This window comes from Sander lucioperca, chromosome 19, assembly GCF_008315115.2.
Source record: "Sander lucioperca isolate FBNREF2018 chromosome 19, SLUC_FBN_1.2, whole genome shotgun sequence".
Taxonomy (NCBI): domain Eukaryota; kingdom Metazoa; phylum Chordata; class Actinopteri; order Perciformes; family Percidae; genus Sander; species Sander lucioperca.
The window spans coordinates 7,869,425-7,885,999 of NC_050191.1; the positions used below are offsets into that span (position 1 = coordinate 7,869,425).

Genomic DNA, 16,575 nt, shown 5'->3' on the forward strand with positions numbered 1-16,575 from the left:
GTGGCAAAACAAACTGCTCTGCTGGGTAGAGCTGCAAAGTTGGTAGAAAAACAAGCAAATATCCCTAAAACCATCACCACATTTTGCAGCTTTTTAACAATATAACTTCATGTTGCTTCTTTTCTGTTCAGTATTTATAACTAAAAAAAAAATATTTTGAGCAATCTATTTAACAACATCTCTAAATTTTCCAGCTGCATCAGTAATAGTCACATTCAAAAGCTACTACATCTAAAACAGAAAAATCAAATCATAGTTTCTTGGTATTGTACAGTAGAAAAGAAGCGGACAGACGTATTAAAGCAGGAAGGAATGAAACAAAGTGCAGAGGAGTGAAGATGGTTGAGTGAGTCTATTTCAGCTGATGCTGTAAATTTGCATCCTTCTGAGATTTTAGTGCAACAGTAAGACTTGACTGAATTTCTTTGAGACAGCAGAGAGGGGCTTACACCAGGATCAGACACAAACCCTCAGCTCGTGGCTCCTTATTGTCTGTTGGTTTGTCAGGATCATCCCGAGACGCTGGTTTTCTGGCATTCCACATCCCGTAAAGACCTCCGACATCTCACTATCTCTACTGTCACACCAATGGATCCAGTTTAGAGATCTAATGTCACTTGTTAAGAAATCCACAGAGGTCAAGTTGGATGGACGTGCAGCTACATTTCTGATCTTCACACACATGATTGGATCCTTGTGTGGTCACGTAGAGTTTTTACTTGAAAATGTCTCTGTCAATATGCTGTATTTGGTTAGTTTAGATGCTGCAAATGTGGTCAGCAGAAAGGTTTAACTTAGGGCCTGCTTAATGTTTTTCATCATGGCTTCAACCTAAGTAAACCGAACCAATGACTGACCATTTTTAATATTCAAGTGCTCTGGTCGACATTATAGAAGGAAATGGTCATTGAAAGATGGAGCTAACATGATCAAAAAAGAAAATGTAGATGTGAACAGTGACACAAATAACAAAACTGGTATTATCGTTACTGTATAAAAGAAGGTTATCAAAAGTGGAACAGTGCACACCGGAGGCAATATTCTTCCAGTTATTTCACATATATTGGGTGAAATATGCAAATGGTTGAGCCTGATAATAGGGTTAGGGTGATAATACGCACGCACGCACGCACGCAGGCACAGACACACACACACACACACACACACACACACACACACACACGTTCGTTGGCTGACCATGCTCCCAGGGCGCTACGACTGCCCAAAAAACTTCCACTAGGAGAAACGGGCTGTAAAATCAGTAACCACGTAAAATAAAAAAAACACAGACCACAAAAACTCATGCAACAGAAAAAACACTGCAAATAAACAATGTACTCCATCAATGTTTCTCCCGCTTTTATTAGCCTATAGCCATAATGGGGGTTGACTTATAAACCTAATTTTCTATACTGTAATCATCCACTTTTTGCAGCGATGTCTTCGCTGCTGCTGCCTATATTATTTAACCAATTTCCATTGGTGACCTCTATCACCCTATACGTGTCATACAAACCCAATCCATGTCAATTAATTCCTGTTTGTCTGCCCTCCCAGTCGCAGCCAGCCACCAATAGATTTATGACTTTTTTACATTTTGTGTCTAAGTTTTCCATATGTCCTTTCCATGTTAATGTTTTATTATCTGTTTTACAAAGGAGAGAAGGAAAATCAAGCCCTTAATAAATGTAATGTAATGCCATCTCCCATGTCCTGTTTTATATTTGGATAGCCTGAAGAACTTGCATTTGGTTTACTGGATATGCAGCGTTTTTGTGTTGCATGTCGTTTTGGGGTTTGTGTGTTTTTTACTTTGCGCCATTTCTGTATTTGCAGCACATTTCTCCAAATGGAAGTGTTTTAGGTCGTTGTAGTTTGCTCTGGTCGGCCACCATGGTTATGATACAAAGGACATAGCACATTCACACACATTATGTTTGTCAAGCTTCACTGGCTAAGCCTTGGCAGAATGGCCTGATGACAGCGATGGTTTGTCAACAGGGCATAGTGGGAGAAGATGGTCATGTGTGTTTCGGAGGAAGCACATGTGATATCAAATTGCAACAACCATTGTCTGAGTTTTGAAAGGTTCTAACCACAAACTTTTGTCTCGCCATTGCCCTGACTCACTGTGACTTGGAACAAGCTGCGGGGGTGAGATTAGTCTGGCACTCTATCATTTTGTCTATCAAGGTACTCTTTCACCGATGATTTAACGTGAATCTGTACTCGGTAGCACCAACGACATTTGGTCGGTACCCTTAAAAGCACAGAGTTTGATACCCAACACTAAATATACTTGCATACATCACTTGTTGAATCCCATGTTTTCTTTCTAGGCAGACAACAATAAACTGAAGTCATCCTATTTTACAGTTTGTGGATTGGTGAGACACTCCAGAGAAATGTATGTTGGTTGAAAAAGTGAGTTTTTCATAATATATCCGTGTAAAGTCACAGAAATATCTGCATCCCTGAGTTTTGATCTAGGATAGTAATACCAAACACAATGCCAAGAATAAGTAGGTACAAAGGGGTTACCAGGGGCTGAAGAGTTTATTTTTGCGCTGCAACCCCCTTAGAAGGCTAGAGTTTGATACCCAACACTAAATATACTTGCATACATCGCTTGTTGAATCCCATGTTTTCTTTCTAGGCTGACAACAAGAAACTGAAGTCATCCTATTTTACAGTTTGTCGATTGGTGAGGCACTCCAGATGAAATGTATGTTTGTTGAAAAAGTGAGTTTTTCATATGTCCGTGTAAAGTCACAGAAATACCTGCATCCCTGAGTTTTGATCTAGGATAGTAATACCAAACACAATGCAAAGAATAAGTAGGTACAAAGGGGTTACCAGGAAAAATCAGCAGGAAAAAGAGGAAGAAAACAGAAGCAGCTTGACTTAGCATACAACGTCTGAATATTAAGTATCAATCATCATGTTGTTTATGTTTTTTTATTTGATCTCTTGCGTGAGGTTTATCGGATGTTTATTGATAATTTGGATTAGATAATGTATGCTTTTGTTTCATTTATGTTTTTGTTTTTTTGTGCAATTTTCATTTATTGCGATGGTATAAGTATTGCGATTCTATAATATTAAGTAGGATTGGGCCTCGAGAACTGGTTCCAACTTGGAACCGGTTCAAAAATTACGATTCTAATGGAATCATTTATTTTTTTTTTGGGGCGGGGGGGGGGGGGATAAGAGTAGAAGTGCTTGTTGTACGAGTAGCAAGCATGGCAGAAGTATTGGTAGCTGTGGTATGATGTTAAAATGTTATCTTGAAATCCCCAGATACAAGTTCCCCATTGTATTTCTGCATAGTCTGTTAAAAAGGGGAAGTTTCGGATAAACGAACACTCACGTTTTCTAAGAAAAAAGGCTTGTCTGACTCTCGCCATACAGAAGTCAAAGTTCTAGTTGTCTTTTTGAATTCTATATTAATACCAAAACCAATGCATACTACAGGAATAACATGAATGGGGTTTAGTTCAGATAAATATACCTGCTCTTGTGTCAGATGACAGTAAACCAATAAAACAATGGACATAAACCCACCTTTACAATTTAGAGCCAAGAACACGTTACTAAAGTTGGAGAAAATGCTAAGTGTGGTGTTAATGCCTTAGAGTTATAGTAGACTGGTCACGAAACAGAAGATTACACAAAAAGGATATAATCCTAAAATTGCCTACTGTTAGTACTAACTAGATTGCTTTATAGACCATTAAGGTACGGTTATGTTTATGTAATACAAAATGTTCATAATGTCTAACATAAACCATTTTCAATGACTATGTTTACATGCACATAATATTCTGCTATTCCAAAAATGACGATATTCCGAATAAGCTGTTTACATGGCTAATGAAAGTGAATGTTCCACTAATATTCCCGTTTACATGTAGCTGTTTTCCAGCGGTGGCTGACTTGTTGGACCGTGCGAACACAGCGGCCCTCTTTCACTCCTTCAGCCAGCTTCTTGAAAAAGTCAGCGTGGCGATGTGTGCGCATATCCAAAAACCTGTTGATATCCAAGTCTTTGATAATGTTTAAAAGTAGCTGTGTTTCTCCTCCTTATCGGGTCTGCAGCCTTGCAAACTGTTGGCTGGTTGGTTTGTGTATAGCAACCATAGCAACGCACAGAGCTGACCATAAGCCGTAAACAGGCAAGAGGCCGTAAACTGGCCGTAAACTGCAGTAAAACCACAATTGAGACGCATATTCCGAATGCGCTGTATACATTTCCAAAGAATGCCTCTAAAACCCGAATAATACCGGAATATCCCATATGTCTTAATCGGAAAATGCTATATTCGGAAAAAGGCCTTATTCGGAATATCCAACAAGAATATGCTGTTTACACAACCTGTATCAAATTTGGTATATTGTCGTATTTTCTTTTTTTTTTTTACGATTACTTTTTTGGGGCTTTTCCGCCTTTAATTTTTGACAGGACAGCTAGGTGAGAAAGGGGAGAGAGAGGGGGAAGACATGCAGGAAATCGTCACAGGTTGGATTCGAACTCTGGACCTCTGCGTCGAGGCATAAACCTCTTAGTATATGTGCACCTGCTCCACTGAGCCAACCCGGCCACAATATTGTCGTCTTTTGAATAATAGTGGAATATTGGTGTGCTTGTAACAGATGAAGGGAGTATTCCTACAGCACAACACATGCACCCAGGAAGGAGTTAACTGCAACTAACATTCCTTTTCATTATTAATCATTATTTGGTTAATAAACCCAACAGTCGACAGAAAAAACAAAAAAACATCAACATTTCCCAGAGCCCAAGATGACGTGCTGATACTGCTTGTTTTGTCCCACCAGTCGCGCAAAGACCAAATATTTTGAATTATAGTGATACAAAACAAAGAAAGCAGCAAATCCTCATAATTTAGAAGCTGTCAACTGACTTCTTGCTTAATTTACTATTGTCCAATACCACAGTCTAATCACTCATACACCACCATGACATTGGTTTTGTGGTAGAAGTGCAATGAGAACCCCACCCCCTGCAATACTGCTTAATATTAAACAATTACTAAATAGATGTCCTCCCACATGTATAACAATAAGAGCCAGGAACCGGTAGGTACAGATATTTACATAACCTGTGAATCTCTGACCGCTCCGTTCGAGACAAGCCTTTTGCCTTTGATTTTGAGTCAGTGGAAAGGTAAGAATTTAATATTTCAACCTAATTTACTTGTTGTGAAGAAAACAAACAAACTGCAACTGCAATCAATTCTACCATTACCATTTTTTTCTTATTTCAGGATGAAGTGTATTGTGGTCAAGGGCGTAAATCCCAGCTTGTTGGATAGAAATGCACCCACTACAACTAACGTTACCACGGCGATAAGCCTAACGCCGCCTTCACACTGGCAGTTGAAATCAGCTCCGATACGGCTTCGAAACGACCGGAAGTCATTCATTTCCTATGGAGATTCGCAGACTGCATGCAAATGAGTCCGAACTGGGTCCGAACGAGTGCGGTGCGAAAAAAATCGTGTCAGTTGGTCATCTGGATGCGTTCAAAAAATTGAACTCTTGCGAAAGGCTACGGACGGTTCCTATCCGACAATTCCAGCGTTGCTATGGTACTGATAAACAAACCTGCTAATGCTAATTAGTTAGCTAGCAACAGACATCGAACTATTGACATTAGCCCGCTATATCACATTTAACTGACGTGACATGTCAACGTCCTGGGCAACTTTTCTCCACGCAGCAGCCTTTCTATTTATATCTGTATAAAAGAGGTCATAGAGAATCGTACATTCAGACACTTATCAGTCGTTCTAGTCTCTCTGCCATTTTTGTGAGTCGCTTCCGAAGCTTTTCAACGGTGTAGTACGACGTCCGCTCGGGGCATATTGCGTATTACGGAGCTGATTTCAACTGCCAGTGTGAAGGCGGCGTAACGTTGTGTGTGAACTGATATTATGGTTAATATTGGAGATCTACAGTTGTGTTTGAAGTGGCTGATCAGTGGGTTTGCTGCAGTTAAATATATATCCTCTGTCCCAGACGAAACCTAATATTTATGCGGAGGACGCAAGATCATTTTCTAATTATAATATGACTGCATGGTGAACCTATGAACCTAATTCATATTTGATGAGCTTTACTAGTGGCTCACTAATTTACATTATGATCAGCTCATTTAACAAGTGTACAAAAGTATTGTATTTCTTATGGGGACACTTTTTCAAAATAAGTCATTATGTTTTAAGGTATTTTTGTGGCTTGTGTACACATGTCCTCTACGAGTATAATTGTGGCTGTATTATTTGTTTCCCCTTCAAAAGTGGCGGGAAGTGGCGTACACACATTTTCAGCCCCGTTTTGTGCGTACGCTACGTTTATAACTGAGACCTCAGTCTATTCTGAAGTGAGTTGTCCGGGATGAAGTGTACTTTGGACAGCATCCTCCTTTCTGACACTGTCTTTAAGGAGTCCAGCTCCACACCAACAACATGACTGGCCTTCTGTATTAGTTTTTTGAGTATGTTGGTGTCTGCCACTCTCAGCCTGCTTCCCCAGCATGCAACAGCATACAGAGAGCACTAGCAACTCATAAAACATCCTCAGCATCTTCTGACAGATGTTGAAGTCAGTGTTTTCTCCATAGTGACATGATTAAAATCTCCTGATATTATGATCACTGCATTATGGTGTTAATTACGATTGTTTCCATAATTAAGCAGCCCTAATTATAAGGTAGTTGACCTTTTGTATCATTTTGATGCGTTACTTTATGGTGATAGGGAATAACATACAGAAAGATGTACAATATGAAGATATGTATGAATACATATAGAAAATATTTTTAAACATATTTATAAAAAATAAAAATATTAAACAGTCACATTTTTATATACATCGTATCCAAACATGTTCTATAAAATCATATAATAAAATGATAATAGTGTAATAATAAAGTGATGAAAGGAGTAAGCTCAGGGTCAGTTTTATCTTCCTTTATTGCAAAACAACAATGAGTAAGGGAATTTATCCCTCACTATAAAAAAGAGATGCATTAACACACAGAGACTGAAGCTACATACCTGCTCCATAAGCCATCTTTGATAACAGCTTTTTGACTTTCACACTTAGTCAGTGAAAAGAAGTAAGTATCTCATCTTCATTCATTTATGCTGAGAATTATTATAGAATTGTATATACTACTGTATAATTTCACTTTTTGGTCAAATTTGTGACACATTTGAGGATTTGTTTGATTCTTGTTTTTCAGGATGAAGTGCATCGCGCTCTTTCTTGTGTTGTCGCTGGTCGTCCTCATGGCTGAACCCGGAGAGTGTATTTGGGGGATGCTTTTCAAAGGAGCCATTCACGGTATATTATCATTAAATAAATTGGCCTTTTAATGATTTTTTCTGGTAACTAATGATATTCTTGACGTGACGCAGTTGGAAATGCTCAGGTGTAACTAATCATCAGATCCATGAATGTACGTAAAACACATACATGAAGAATATTGAAAACTGTCAAATATCTAAAGATTCTTAGTCTGGTTTACTTAGGTTGCTTTTACACCTATACCTCGTTTGGTCTGTTTTAAAACGAACCGTGAAGCGCTTGGTCGGATAGTCTGGTTGGTTTGGGCCGGTGTGAAAGCTCATCCGAACTCTGAACTCTGGTGCGGATCAAACAACCAAACTCTGGTGCGCTTGAAAACGGGGGTCTCGGTTCTCTTCCAAGTGAACCAGAGTTTGGTTCACTTCAGGTGAGCACACCAACCAACCCACTAACTAACATGACATGGTCACTAACTAACATGACAACACTTAAGCCTATTGAAGTACTCTTCAAGAGACCAATTAAAATCTTGGATAAATTGAGAATTTTAAAATATTTGAGTATGCCTGTTTTGTATATAAAGCTATACATCATCGTGCCCCTCCCCCACTGAATGACTTCTTTTAAAGAACTGAGAGTGGTGGTAGTACAAGGGCCTCCACCAAAGGGGACTGTGTAATACCTTTTAAGCGCACCACATTTGGACAAACTGTTTTGCCAGTAAACGGAAATAAATATTGGAATACCCTACCCCCCACAATAAGGGACTGTCCCACATACATCAATTTTAAAACTCATTTACGGTGTTCATTTTAGGACATCCTCAGATCTCAGACTCAAACGAAAAGGCATCAGGTCTCAGATGAAAAGGCATCAGGTCACAGGCGAATCGGCATCGGAGTAGCATAAAAGTCACTCAGTCTCAGAAAAACCTCTGTCACCTTCAGACAAAACTGCATTAGGTCTCGGAAAAAACAGTCTTGGACCAAAAGTCGTCAGTCTCAGAAAAATCTCTGTCAAGTCTATGAAAGTCAAGTGTCTGATGAAAAGACGTCATGTCTCAGAAAAATGTCCCTCAGCTGAAACTGCTTCAAACCAAACGGCCTCAGCATAAGAAAAACCTCTCTCAGCCTCAGAAAAAAACTTGTCAGAAAAACACTGAGGCCGTTTTTGTCTGAGGATGAGAGAGGTTTTTCTGACACTGATGCCGTTTTGTCTGACAGGTTCTTCTGATGCTGAGGCCATTTTGTCTGACAGGTTTTTCTGACACCGAGGCCGTTTGTCTGACAGAGGTTTTTCTGAGACTGAGTGACTTTTAGGCTACTCTGATGCCGATTTGCCTGTGACCTGATGCCTTTTTGTTTGAGTCTGACACCTGAGTCTGAGAATGTCCTAAAATGAACACCATACTCATTCAAAATTCTGGCTTTTAGAAAACCAAAGCTGCACTCACTTTTAACTGTCTCACACATTTCACTATGTGTGACAATCACATGTTCTGTTGTATTTTGTCTTGACTGTTGTTGTTAGTGTTTGTCTTGCCTCTCAAACTATGAGGGTGTTGCATGCTTGTTACTGTTTTTATGTTGTTCTTTTTATGTATCTGCCTAGGGACAATAGATGAAAATTAGCTGTGGTGCTAACTCTAGCATATTTACATTGTGTACTTGTACTGATGTCCATTAATATGCACTGTCCCTATCTAAATAAACAATTAAATAAATAAATAAATACAGGAAATGAACCAAAAAAAAATGCATTTACTAGCCTGCAATTTCAACCTTGCACACAATTTACGGACTTATATATGATTTAAGGGATGATAACTTTCAGATCCATAAGCTGTTCTGAGCACACATCACTGGTTGTCTGTGTGACCTCATCATCTCTCTCTCTTCTTCACTCGCTGTCTGTCAGCTGCTCACATTTTTCACCTTCTTGGAAAACATTAGAAACACTAAAGCAGAACCAGAAAACCTAAGACGTTATAGATTTGGTGTTGCTCCATTATTTCTGAGACCGGAAGCGTCGACGAGTTTCGGATATTCTGTCCAAAAACAAGCGACCGTCTCGATCCATGACGTGTGTTTGTTTTTTGGTGCATTTGACAAAGTGCAGTGTGAAAGCAAATTGAACCAAATGAAAATTGCAATGATGTTGTTTTAGTAGTTTGGCTGTTTTTTGATAAATTTAAAAGCCTTTTTTTCTAAATAAAAACATTTATATTCCCCAAAGAAAGGTATTGCAAAAAAAGTATCGTGTTGTTATCAATACAAGTATTCAGCTTATTCAGTATTTTAGTAGGCCTACTATTATCAAGAAATGGTACCAATATCAAGCCATGTGTAGAAGACACACTACGGTATGTAAGAGTATGCAGAATAACGTAATGGATGTTTAAATGGTCTTACAATGAATTATGATAAATTACTCACAGAAAAGTATTACAAAGAATATTGAGAATATTGACCTTTATTTTCTCTTGTCTGTTTCATTAAGTCGGCCGAATGATCCATGGGTAAGGATACATCTATAGTAATTCACAACTGCTCTTGTTGCGTTGTTATATTCTTGAGCTGAACTCTCCCAATCTTCTCCCCACCCGCCAGTCTTATCAAGAGGAGACGCGGCGAGACCGAGGAGCAAGCGCTGGAACGTGTGTTTGAGCGAGAGAGAGCTTTTGCCTGAGTCTAAGACGGTCCAACTGAATGAGCCACTCTGAAACTTTGTTTTGGATAAAAGAAATGCTTCTTGCTTTTTAACATAACAAAAAGATCTGCCTCACTGCCATTCATCATGTCATTTTGAATAAATATGCTATCTGCAATGCGAAAAAGTATTTTCCCTTGTCTTATTTGAAGGAAACATCTGAATAAATTAGTATGGAAATGATGGTAACTGTCTGTTTGTGTTATACGAGACACATATGAGATTTTTTTCTTTACTTTGTGGCCTGTGTGTATAAGGTAGTGACACTATTTAGCATTTTGACACAATGAAAATGATTTTTAAAATACAGAAAAATATACAGTATATTGCAATATGTAGAAAAAATATTTACACGTATCCATGCATTTAAACACTTTTATACAAATTTGTATCCAAGTATTTTATATAAAATGATTTACTAGAGTCCTTTCTATTCCACACTTTAGCCACAAAAAGTAATTGACACTTTATATACTTTTTCATCCTATCTGACCACAATAATTAAAAACTTTAGCATTTTATTCTCAACATTTCTCAGGGTAGAGCTTAGTCCTTTGACCATAATAACGTGGCCGTTTTATTTCGCATAGCGGGCGCAGTTTTAAACACGTACGTAGTGCTCAAAGTGTACAGACGCATATGAACTTTAAAACTTAAATCAAGTAAATAAGGTATCAATTGGGAAGATGACTTCATGTTGTGTTAATACCACAGCATTTGTAGTGGACTGGTCACCATATTGCAACCTCTTAGAGTTACCTCCACTCTCACGTTTGTAAATTTAATCTAACTTCCTAACAAGCAGTACGTTGAAACAGAGATATAAGCCCCATTTATCTGAGCTTTTCAAGAAGCGCATAACCTTTTTTCTTGAAAAAAAAAGATAAATTAAAGATTTATTATTAAAGATAATATTAACTCTTAAAGATGCCTGTGGACTGGCTTCAGTTTCTGGTCAAGATTAGATCTACTGCAGGTATTGTGACACGAATAAAAACACATGGACTCAACTCCAAATATAACAAGATGTACAGCTGACCCACTTGGCTCAGAGATTCACATCATCTATAGATCTCACACTGCTCGCTCTGTTGTCTTTGCCTTTTGACTCTCACTCTTTATTAATCTAAAAGTAAGAACTGAATAGTTCATCCATCCTTACAGTAACGCACAAGGTAGACTTTGGAAGAGTCTGAACTTGTCAGCATTTAAAAAAAAACAACTGAATTGCAGGAAATTTAGCAACCTTTTTAGACTACAGAAAGTAATAACCCAAGACACGATGTCCTGAGACATTATGTGAAAATAAATGAAGCGAAGACAAAGAAATGAAAACATTTACAAACTGTGCAATTAATGCAAAATGCAAAGAAAACAATTAGGTAACAAAGTAAAGTTCAGGACCCAAAAAGCATATTGTAAAGACAAAACGGTCGTCCCGAGGCCCAACTTTTGATCTCACAGAGGACAAAAAGTGCAACAGGCCTTGTGAAGGCAATTTGACAAAGAGACCTTCAACCATGATGGCTGAGGATTGTCAAGTCAAAATAAAATAGGTGACAAGACAGTGACTGCAATGTACACAAATTAGATAAAAATGATGAGGCAGAAAGCAAGTTCGCATTAACAGCAAGTGCACAGTCTGGTCCATACACTGCTACAAACCACACATTGTACCAAGAGTACAACACCTTGCGTGTGTTTATTGAACATGCAAAGCCTGTGAGAAAGTCGACCTAGCCCTTCCTGTTTTATGTGAACAGTTAGGACCGACCGCCGTTAAGACCGTAATTCGGTAGTGTTCTGGAATGATACATTCATTTTCTTTCTTAAAATTATTGCTATCATATACACAAAGAAGCATGATTAATAATCTTTTCCTTTTTTAATTGTATTTGTTTTTCTATTCTGACGAAACAATCATGCCACATACAACACAAGACCACAAACTCATCAGACATTACAATACAGACGTGGGTGGGGGGGTGGGGGCAGAACCATACTAGTAAATTAGTTTTTCAAGTATCGTCATAAAAATGATCCAAGGTCCTTCATCTCCACGGTCAAATTCATAGAGGGCAGTGTTCAGTGTTTCAGTGTCAAACTACAGTTTAAGTTTCATCAAAGTGACTTTTTATTATTGTGTACACCAACATTTTATGTCAAAGTTTTTTTGGCAAGTGGTTATGGTTTACATGAATTTGGGTGAGTTATTCGATGATGTATGATTGAATTATTTTCAGTCAACTAGACCAGATAACTACAGAACAGTTGCATTTTGCCTCAACAGTGAGACATACAGTAACTGATCTAACACGCATCCAAATGAAAAGGAGTGGCAGAAACATTTAGTTGGCAAAACTTCTACAATCCAGCAAAAAGTACTTTTAAAGAGGCTACTGAAAGAAGTTACTGAAACTCACAAAAAGTGCAAGACAATTAAATAAATAAGGCTACTCTTTAAATAAAAAGTTATCAAGTTTAACCTTTTTTTTTTTCTTCAACATGCACATTGTTTGGCTGTCGATGCTCTGATGACACTTCCCAAGGCCAAAGTATGAGCATGGACACCTTCAGTTTGTTTTGGCAGGTGAGGAACCAAACCATTTTTAATGCATGTACAGAACAAAAGGACCAACTGAAACTACAGGCCTCATTCTTTAAAGTTTACTGGTGAGAACGCAACACAGATAAACTGCAGAATATATTGTTCACAGATAAACTGCAGAATATATTGTTGTAATTTAAACTTTAGACTAAATAAATTGTATGTAACCAAATTAAACTTTTGGATCTGTGCTCTTTTACTGGCTTACCAAAATCAAATATACTGTAGGTGCGACTGAGCCCTTGCATAAAAGTTCCCATGGGTGTCTCTTGCTCAATTCTGGGTGTTGTTGTCAAGCTGTTCATCAGCCTCAACGTGTTGATTGCTGCTAAATGTTCTTGCACAATATGTGACTTGACTTCTGATAAGATCTGCACACAATTATGAGAATGTTGACCATTTCCCTTAATTGTTTTTTTGAAATGCCTTAGTCATGCTGTTTTTTCACACCATTTTACTGACAAAAAAAGAAGCTACATTTCTTCCTTTTCTAGAAACATCCACGCACATGTAGTCAAAACACATCTTCAAAGTTATGGGGCACGACTCCCATTGGTGACATTTAAGCCACCTTAAGTACTACAGATATTTAATGATATCTAACAAATATGTGTGATATTTATCAAAGAGTGATTTTATTTTGTCATTAGTTGCAGTTTAATTTAATAATGTAACATAGATGTGCCATATTCTTTATGTACTGACCATAAGCGGAGTTTGACATTCGAGCCAGGGGGGGGCAAAAAATAAAACAAAAAAACTCATTGTAGAAGCTGAGACCTGGCCTACCACTTGGGGAACACAGCACGAGCACATATGGACAAAACAAACATGCTAAATAAACATATGTTTATTTTTAAAGAAGATTTTAAATTACAGTGTAACAATTTAACAACTCGCCCTTATGAAATCCAATCGCAGCACGACTGTCTTGGAATGCAATAGACAGACGGTGGCAAACTGCCCCGACACTTAAATTCAACTAAAATGTAACCGTGAACAATCAGTGTTGGACCTCCAGTCTGTTGAGATGCCTCTCCAAACGCAGAAACCAAGCGCAGTCCCACCATAAAAGGTTAAGACACATTAAGAAAAAAGATCCGTATTTTGCCGTAATCCAATGACACGAAAAAAAAGTAATCCACAGCGATCAGGAGATCCACTTCGCCGTTTAAACAATGTGGAATAAAAACGTATAAAAGTCCAAATCTACACAAAACACGCAATCAGTTAGGAAGTTGACAGCAAATTTATATACATGGCATTTAGGAAACCTTTATTACAACGTTGGCACGGTAAGATGTCCAGACTAGTGCAACAGTAATTTTAGTTTTTTGCGTCCTGCATATGTGTCGACAATGGTCTCAGGTGAGAGCCAGAGCCCTGAAAAAATTTATTATTTTTTACTAAAGCAGTAGGCCTATATGAAATCAGATGTATTACCTACCACCATTTAGTTGTTTTGTGTTATTTAAAATATTTATAAAATATCTGGTCATGCCATGAAACAATGCAATTACCCGCTTCAGCCGCCAGGGGGGGGCAGTGCTCCCCCTGCCCCCCCCCCGCAAACTCCACGTATGGTACTGACCTGGTTATATAAAGATATCTGTTTAGGTTTGCAACTGTAATAGATTTTGTGGTTGGATAGTAAATTGAAGAAACAACAATACCAACATGACAAACAATATATTAGATAGGGCTGTGTATTGGCAAGAATCTGGCGATACGATACGTATCACGATACATGGGTCACAATTCAATATATTGCAATATATTTCTATACTGTGTATAAGGCGATATATTGGGATTTTTTTAAATATTTTTAGAAAAACTAATACTTAAAAAAAGACATTATGTGCATAAAAGTCAAAGAAGTTTACTTTAGGTAAACAATTCAGTACACAGAAAATCAAAGTGGCAGTTTGGGATTTTGGTTCACAGGTTCTTAGTGAGCAAATTTGTATATGCTAAAGTAGGCCAAAGTTCAGCCATAGCTACATTGTTAGCTTCTAGCAAAAAGTCAGGCACTGCTAGGCACTGTTAGGCGAGGACACTAGTGAGGCGTCTCAGCATAGCCATCTAGCAGTAGGGGGTTTAAACATAAACATTTTTTTTTTAAAGACTATTGCGTTTTTGAAAATCAATACAGTATTGCTAAATAAAATATCGCGATACTCAAGTGTATCGATTTTTTCTTACACCCCTAATAATAGATAGAGCAGCGTATCTGCTATGAATTGATCCCTCGACAAACATGACCCTATGTGCACTTTTTACTTTTTTTGTAATGGTAGAATCCCAAAACAGTTGGAAAAAAATCCTAAATGTATTCATTTTCACAAGATGAAAAAAATTGAGTCTACAGATATCATTTCTCACAGCTTCATAAACTTGGAAGTGACATTGGAAGTTGAGATCAACACCTTGCCATCTGTTAGTTTAGCTTTATGAAGAAATGGTTAATTTTTTTTTTAAGATTATTATTTTTTGGGCATTTTTAGGCCTTTATTTCTATAGGACAGCTGAAGACATGAAACGGGGGAGAGAGAGAGGGGGGAATGACATGCAGCAAAGGGCCGCGGTCGAACCTGCGGTACAATTTAGTATAGATCATACATGAGTATATATCACATTTTCACCATTGACTGTACCAAACTACAAGTTTCACTAAGTTCTGTGATTTTTTTAAGTCTTTAATTTAGTCCTGACATCTCAGCTGTATTTGCTGCAAAGCACTAACTTACTTACTAAGTAAAGGAAGCATCATTATTGTACTAATTTCAAACATATTGAAATATCAATACATTGACTGTCTATGACAACAAGATATTGTGTTTAATTTTCATCTTTTTGTTTGTTTAGCACACAGAACTGAGCGGAAAATGCTGAAGATGGCTCGAGCGTAAGCATTTCTGACTACTAGTTAAAGTTGATATCAATGAGCCAAATTAAAAAAAGCCTCAAACCTAAAACATTGCAACCATTTAGAAAAAGTGTATCTTTAGGACCTGCTGACAAATAATCAATTGAACTTATGAATCTCATTTGCTGATTAAACATTTGATCAACAAAATGTTAGATATTAGTAAAACATACATATCACCTTTGTTTCCACCAACTAATTTAAAACTGAATAATATTAAATTCACAACGATATAATAGAGAGTAAAACAGCTTTTAAAAAGCTTAAAAAGCTTGAATCAGTGAATTTCTGTCATTTTTTTTTGAAAAAGTATTGCAAAAGTTAATAATTTTTTTTAAATCTGTAATTCCCTTCTCTAGAAGAGCGCAGTACCAACAACGAGGCGGAGAGGACTACGATCAACAAGAGCCAGATTTCGTGATCTTTGACTGAGTCTTTCTGAAGACATGGTTTGAGCTATAGCTTTTTGCAAGAAACAAACGTATGATTTAACAAACCGGCTGTCTCAAGTTTGCATCAAGCACTTGAGATGTAGTGACTTTTCTTTTTATTCAGTATAAAAGTGAGGCATATATGGCAATGTGTAAATGAATGGGAATGTATTTTTTTTTATTTAGTTTTGTTATATCTTCTGCACGTAGTATGCCTGTTAATATGTAATATGTATATAACATACAGAAATTAATAATAATACATTTAATAAGATAAGAAAATATGAATAAAATAGAATGTAAAAAAAGTATGTGTAATAAGCAAATGCTTCAACCTACACCTTTTTGGTCAGGATCGATTATAAACGAGTTTAAAAAGACACTGCATGAATTAAGGTGACACTTTGTTTTTGTTTTACTATTTATGTTATGTATGTGATGGTGTGTATCTATGTGATCCAAATAAATTAAATTAAACTATTTATTTGTTTGATTAGGACAATGCACATTAATGAACATTTCTGTAAATGCGCCAGTGTTAGCCAGTCGGCTAATTTTCAACTGTA

At 37.3% G+C, this 16,575-nt stretch overlaps 2 protein-coding genes across 2 annotated transcripts in view; one reads left to right on the top strand and one right to left on the bottom strand.

Moving 5' to 3' along the window:
- LOC116066120 (exostosin-1) overlaps window positions 1-16,575 on the bottom strand; it is a 269,823-nt gene that overhangs the window by 103,889 nt on the left and 149,359 nt on the right. The window lies entirely within an intron of this gene.
- LOC116066121 (pleurocidin-like peptide WF3) lies at window positions 6,971-10,174 on the top strand. Its single transcript, XM_031321960.2, has 4 exons — window positions 6,971-7,144; window positions 7,271-7,371; window positions 9,835-9,853; window positions 9,945-10,174. The coding sequence occupies exons 2-4, from the start codon at window positions 7,272-7,274 to the stop codon at window positions 10,021-10,023; spliced, it is 198 nt and encodes a 65-aa protein (XP_031177820.1). The 5' UTR covers window positions 6,971-7,144; window position 7,271; the 3' UTR covers window positions 10,024-10,174.

Bases quoted from the DNA above. Each gene is read 5' to 3' on its own strand.
- LOC116066121 (XM_031321960.2), top strand. From the start codon at position 7,272: ATGAAGTGCATCGCGCTCTTTCTTGTGTTGTCGCTGGTCGTCCTCATG.